The sequence below is a fragment of the Triticum aestivum genome, chromosome 5A (assembly GCF_018294505.1).
Source record: "Triticum aestivum cultivar Chinese Spring chromosome 5A, IWGSC CS RefSeq v2.1, whole genome shotgun sequence".
Lineage (NCBI taxonomy): Eukaryota > Viridiplantae > Streptophyta > Magnoliopsida > Poales > Poaceae > Triticum > Triticum aestivum.
Genome location: NC_057806.1, coordinates 665,484,509 through 665,491,718, shown reverse-complemented (window position 1 = coordinate 665,491,718; position 7,210 = coordinate 665,484,509). Strand labels below are relative to the sequence as shown.

Below are 7,210 nucleotides of genomic sequence, written 5' to 3'. Positions count from 1 at the left end.
AGGATTAGATTTGCGGGGCTGGGCTTTTTAAAGCCCGGCCCAAGAAATGCTCAGGTCTAGCAGCGGTCCTTGCGCATGCGTAACGCCGGGTGTCAGCTGCCACTGCACATTTGTCTCAAAAAAAAAAAAGCTGCCACTGCACATGGCGCGATCACACGGAAGTGTAGTATGCACACAACACCTACAGGTACCATGTGACATGCATGTCCAATTGTATACAGAGCGGGTGAGTGCCTGAGAGAACAAGCATACAACATTCATGATTTGCCCAAAATAAAATCTTACTACATGAGAGAAGGATTGACCGGCCGGGATAATCCCATAAACCCAACAAGAAACAACAACGCATGCACACTGGTAATAATCATACAAAAAACAAACAAGGGACTCGCACCCAGCTTGCCGAGACAAGCTAAGATTTATTCATGGACACGCACACGCACGGACGCTCGCAGAAAGGCCACCCTGAAGGCCGAGGCGGAAGAAGGCATCACCCGGAGGAGAGAGGCTTGTTAATGGTGGCAGTGGGTGGTGCAGAAGCAGCGGCGTCGGAATCCGCGGCACTTGCCGTCGGGGAAGCCCTCGGTCTTGCAGACGTTGGCGCAGTTGGACCTGCGCACGCAGGGCCCCCTGAACCTGTGGCTCCTCGACTCGCACGTCCGCGCCTCCGCCACCATCACCGGCCCTCCCAGCTCCCCTGCAACGCCACTCAGATCAGAACTTCACAAGTTCAGAACCAAACCAAGTGCCACACAGCTCACCGGCAGACGGCACCGCTGCTATGCGTACGTCTACGTACCTGTGGCGGCGAGCAGCAGCACGAGGAGGAGCGCCGCCGAGAGGAGCCTGCGTGAAGCCTCCATGGATCGACCGACTAGAGCTCGGATGTCAGGGTGTTGGGGGAGGGAGGGATATAGCTGGTGTGGTGTGTGTGAGCAGCCCAGCCCGGGGACCTGCCTTATATAGAGGCACGGGCCGCACGCACAAGCGATGCCAATGCCATCGGGTGGTCACACACACCGATGCGCGCGGCAGTCAGAGCAAGTGTGCGCCTCAAAGGAAAAAGGCGACAAAGCGCCAAGCAACGTGGACGCCCCAGCACGTACGTGCTGTCGTGCTTTGCTACCGTCCGCTCCAGCGCCTCGGCGATCACAGTGCAGAGCTAGCTAGCTACTACTAGCCGTTACTTGCACTGCTACCAGCGTTTGTCCTCGAGCTATGGTGAACCGCTACAGCAAATTCACGTGACCTACGGCGCCGAGGATTATTGGTTGGCTCGCCGTGAGAGCGGCGAGCGGTTTTGTCGCGAGCGCCTCCGGTCCGGTGAACACGGAACGCTAGCTACGGCGGCCAGCTAGCTGCGGCCCCGCTGTGCACGCCTCGGTCCGGTCACCGGCGAATGTTTACGGTTGCGCAGTGCGGCGGCGGCGCTTTACCCTTTACCGTTTGATGCTGGTTCGATCGAGAGAGATCGAGATCGATCGACTAGTCGGCATCACACGCGCGAATCGATCTCGATCGAGGTCGACGGATTTCCGAGGCAAAAGCGTATCGCGAATAAAGCGGAAAGGGCCCGAAAATAGGTAAAAGCCGGGCTAGTCGCGTCGGTGCCGACGTGCGGAATGTCAGCAAGGGATCGCCGCAGCGGAGGTGCAAGGCAAGGGATCGCCAGGTGCGTGCCTGTGACAAGGATTGGAGCAGGAAAGCGGGACAAAGCTAGCTCATTTTCAGAAGGAATTCCTTTTCAGAAAAAGGAAAGCGGAGCAAAGTGATCGTCCCACGGATTTCAACGTGTTCAACTCAGCTTTTCTTCTTGAGCACTCGGCTTTTCTTCTTAAGCACAAGCTTTTCTTAAGGTAGATTCCGTTTAGCTCACGGTAGTAATAACACGTCAAAAGTTAGTCTGATGGGCTTTGCTAGCCCACCCATACAGAGATTACTGTTGTTGGATTGAGCCCATCTCTTGATTTCCACGAAAATACAACCTGTCACTTTGGCACGGCGTCTATATCTCGCGAAATCACTAATTGAAGAGTACTTCTTTCAAATATCGCTTCCACCTCCTCAGATTGCAACAAGTGGCGCGTTGCATGTGCGTCACTTGTCGCAACCTGAGAGTTTTCCCTTTTTTGGTAGATCCGTTTATTCAAAATAATATATCTCTTAAACCGCGGGTCCAAATCTCAAACCGTTTTCGCCGTTGTATTTCTCGCGTCAAGATCTTCAAAACTAGATCCCATGTGAATAGGTTTTGACGCACTTTTTTTCATGAAAAACCGGAAAAAATAGACCGGGGCCACGTTTTCTTTTCTTTCCGAAAGCCATTTCTGGGAGCACGAATGTGCCTCTCGTGTAAGCAAAACCATGCCTCTCGCGAAAGAAAAAGAAAGAAAACGCTTTTTCCACCTTTCCGAGAGGCACGTCCGTGCCTCTCGCGGAAGCAAAACCGTGCCTCTCGCGAAAAGGGGAAAAAGAAGACGTGATTTTCCGTGTAAAAAAGATTTCTTGAAAACAATTTGGGGTCCAAAAGCTAAGGAAGACAGGTGAAAAACTAAAAAGTCATAAAAAACCCATCTAAAAAGTAGAAAATGCGTGCGAAAAAAAATCCGGAGGAGGCACCAAGAGCGCGCCATCCCCAAGTGACCCTTGGGGAGGCTAGGAATGAACGATCTTTAGTTAGTTGCTATCCTATATCTCGCATTAAGCGAGACGGTAGGAACTCTTACTGCAAGCTTCAACAGTAATGGGCCGGCCCACTCACACGGACTTTAAAAGAAAATTGTGATGAAAAAGGAGCCCAGATAGAGTAGTAGGGCGGGATATACATAGGCGAATTGAGCCCCGTTATTCACTGCTTTTATTCGCTTTTCCTTGTTTCTATTGGTTTTTTCTTGTTTTTCCTTTTTCCGTTTCCTTTCGTTCTTTGTTTGGTTTTCTTTTTTCTTCCCCTATTTTTTTTCTATTTTCGTTTTTCTTTGTTTCTTTCATTACTTCTATCGGTTTTTATTTTCTTACTCATTTTTCTTCTTTTCTAAATACATGTCAACATTTTTTCTATACACATGTATCATTTTTCAAAGACAAGTTTAACATTCTTTGAATACATTGTCAATATTTTCTCTATACACATTTAATATTTTCAAAAGACAAGTTTAATATTGTTTGAGTACATGGTCAACATTTTTTTTCTTTACACATTTCACATTTTCCAAAGACAAGTTTAACATTTTTTAAATACAATGTCAACATTTTTTCTATATACATCTAACATTTTTCAAAGACAAGTCTAATTTTTTAATACATGGTCAACATTTTCTCTGTACACATTGAACATTTTTCAAATATTAGTCTAACATTTTTTAAGTACATGGTAAACATTTCTTCTATACACATTTGACATTTTTCAAAGGCAGGTTAAATAAATTTAATACATGGTGAACATTGTTTCTATACACAATTAACATTTTATGATGACAAGTTTAAAAAAATTATACATGGTCAATATTTTTTCTATACACATTTAGCATTTTTCAAATACAAGTTTAACAGTTATTTAGTACATTTTCAATATTTTCTCTATACACGTTTAATATTTTTAAAAGACAAGTTTAAAAACATTATACATATTTAACATTTTCAAAGACAAGTTTAACATTCTTTGAATACATGGTAAACATGTTTTCTGCACACACTTAACCTTTTTCAAAAACAAGTTTAACATTTTTTAAACATGGTCAATATTTTTTCTAGACACATTTAACATTTTTCAAATACAAGCTCAACATTTTTTGAGTACATGGTCAAGATTTACAAGTACAAGTTTAACATTTTTCGTACGCTTATTCAAAAATAATAATTGGATTACAATTTTCAAAGAAATTGTCAATATTTTTCCTATACACATTTCACGTTGTATACATAATAAAAATTTATATCTACACATTTAATTTTTTTTTAAATGCTTGATTAACATTTTTTCAAATGTTTTTTGTAAAGTATTTTTGTAGAATAGAACATCTGGAACTATAAACAATGTAAAATAAAATAAGAAGGGGAACAAAAAACATAAAAATATTTTTCTGAAAGAGAAAACATAAAAATAATAAGAATATCGCTTGTGGCCTCTGGTCAGCGACGCGATGAGCCAGCCCATATGGACCTCGCCCTTAGCAAAACTTCCTCTCGTGTAAGTACATATCAGCGCCCTCACTTTGAAGGGGTGATTTCTATTCCCCACGTAAGTACACGGGTACTTGACCAAAAGCGCACCCCCCCCCTCCCCCCGTCCCCGTGCTAGCTAAGGACGTGTTTAGGTACATTCTCATAGCGTATACATGCTTTGGGCCATGATCTGCATGTCATTTGGTAGGCTGCATCAAGCCCATCTTGCATCCTCATCGTAGTGTAAATTGCACTAGGCCGAGCCTGCATCTGGAAAAATGATCGATCTGAGTGTTCCCCGCGGGCCTGACTGAGAGCGCTTTAAGTTTCGAGCGAGCCAGTTTATGTGTGCAGGTCAAGCAACCAAACAACTGAGTACTTAGCCTGCCAGAACCTGGTAGGGCTTGATGCAGCCTACCAAACACGTCCTAAGTGAATGGGGTCGGCCTAGCGCGGGATCGATCTTTCGGTTTTTGTAGTTCTAGATCCTTCCCGGACTATTTTTTATTGCTTTTTTCATGTTTTTTCATCTTATTTTTTATTTAAAAATAATTGCTTTAATTTTCCATTTTCCTTTTTCATTAATATTTTGTGTTCATCAAATTCAAATACTATTTATAAAAGTCAAAAAATTCTCATTGAATTCAACATTTGTTTCATCAAATCCACAAGTTGTTCACAAAATTCCAAATGTATTCTTTGAGATTCAAATTTTGATCATGAAATTGAAAACATAATCATAACATTCAAAAATGTACATTGAATTATCAGTTTCAAAACTTGTTCATTGAATTCAAAAACATTCATTCAATTCAAAAATTGTTCATTGAATTCAAATTTTTTATGAAATTCACTTTTTTCATCAAATAAAAAAAATTCGTCACAATTCAAACAATGTTCATATTATTTTCAGAAAAATCAAGAATTTCAATAAAAAGTTCATCCAATTCAAAAAAATCACCATATTCAATTTTGTTAATCAAAAGGAATACAATAATATTTTATAGAATTTCACGGATATTGTTTGAATCTACCAAAATTCATGAAGATTTTTCCAAGTGATGAACATTTTTTCCAAATTAGAGAACATTTTTTCGATTTTGCAACATTGTTTTTGAAAATTTTAATCACCTAAAAAAATTGGCAGTTTTTTAAATCCACGAACAACTTTTCAAATTCGTGAACATTTGTAAATTTTAGGGTTTTTTGAAAAAATATGAATATTTTGCAAATCTTTGAATATGATTTAAATAAGCAAAAAAGAAAATTTAAGAAAAACAAGAGAGAGAAACCAAAAAAGGGTGCCCGCCCCATAGATAAGTTGGCCCAAAAGGGAACGCGGGGTGCACGTTTCAGCGCTTCACATCCCGCTTGTCCGTAAATTGGAGGTCTCTTTTGGAGGAAGCTGCTATTTCTACCTCAGTTTCAAAAAAAAAAACTATTTCTACCTTCTTGTAAGTCCTAATAATGACTCGTGGCTCAAAAACAACACTACTATAGCGTGTGCGCCTCTTCGTAACTACCAACATACTTCTTTCTGTCCGAGCTTGGGTCTTTTCTCAAGGACAAGTCGAGGGTGGTATTGCAGGTTCCAGCCAATAACCAGCAACCCTGGATCTGCCCACCTCTGGGAGGGCCAAAACTTAACGTTGATGCAGTGGCCACACTAGCTTGAAAATAGAGGAGCGGTGGCAATAATTTGTCGAGACGAGCACGGGCGTTATCTTGTCTCTTCTTCGATCACACTACAAGGTGTTTGTGATGTTCCATCTCTTGAAGCATTGGCCTGCACAGAGCCGATGGCCTTGGCAAACGACCTGATGCTCACGACGATCCTTATATCTTCAGATTGCAGAATGGTGGTGAATGACATTAGTTGTGACACGGGCGGGAAACGTGGTGCCATCGTCAAGGAAATCAAGAAGAACTGAGAGAGTTTGAAGTTTGTAATTTTATTCATGAGACTAGAAGTAGGAATTTTGAAGCAGACGGCTTTGATCAATTTTTGTTTTTCTTTGGCCTTGATTAGATATGTCTGGTTGCTACAGCCACATGATATTGTAACAATAATTCCTTTTGACCTCGTTAATCAATAGAGCAATGCCGCTTCCCCTAAAAACTTCCTTCCACTAAAAAAACGCATATCCATGTAAAAGCAACACACTTCATCTAGAAGAAAAAAGTTACCCTCAAAAAAAAATCTAGAAGAAAAAAGAGGCCAACAGCACGTTATGCTCAAAAAGCGAAAGATGAACGCGGCAAACGCTCAATGGTTTTTCTCTTCCGTTTTCTCTTTCTTTGGGGGGTTTCTCCACTATTTCGGTTAAACTAGCGTGTTTGAAAAAGAAAGATGTTCATGTACGTCCAAAAATGTTAAAGGGTATTAAAATTGGTTGTCTGTTTCTAAAAAATGTCTTTCACATTTAAGAGAAATGTTCACCCATTTCAAAAATGTTTGTGAAAATTTAGAAAAATGTTTATACACTATAAATTTTTTTTTGCATATTTTAAAAATGTGATAGCATTAAAATTGTGTATGTGTCATTTAAAAAGCGTTCACGCATTAAAAAGAATGTTTGCCTCATTTAAAAAGATGATTATGCAATGTATAAAAAAATGTTGTACCTTTACAAAATAATTCACGCATTTCAAAAATATGTCTGTGTCATTTCTAGAAAATGTTAATACAATATAAAGGAAATGTTTCCATTCTTCAAAAAATATGTTTCGTACCATTTGAAAGAAATGTATGTAACATTTAAAAATATTCATGCATTCCAAAAATATGTAGACACATTTTTTTAAAATGTTTATGTAGTTATAGAAAAAGTTTATGCCACTAAAATATGTTCAACATGTATTTGAAAAAAGTTCAAAAAATCTATTTAAAAAATGTTCAACATGTATATGAAAAATATACAATGTGTTGGGGATATAGCTACCAGATATGACCCGCTCAGGAGGGGCCGGGTCAGCCCCAATGGCGGGTCACAAAGAAAGCCCAGTAAACATTCAAGACGATAGTTTATTAAGGCTTATAGAAGGCCTA

At 40.3% G+C, this 7,210-nt stretch overlaps 1 protein-coding gene across 1 annotated transcript; it reads right to left on the bottom strand.

The window, feature by feature from the left end:
• Nucleotides 1–235: 235 nt before the first annotated feature.
• LOC123108298 (defensin Ec-AMP-D2) lies at nucleotides 236–1,034 on the bottom strand. Its single transcript, XM_044530120.1, has 2 exons — nucleotides 800–1,034; nucleotides 236–697 (listed from the first exon to the last, which is right to left on the bottom strand). The coding sequence occupies exons 1-2, from the start codon at nucleotides 861–863 to the stop codon at nucleotides 513–515; spliced, it is 249 nt and encodes an 82-aa protein (XP_044386055.1). The 5' UTR covers nucleotides 864–1,034; the 3' UTR covers nucleotides 236–512.
• Between the last annotated feature and the right edge of the window lie 6,176 nt (nucleotides 1,035–7,210).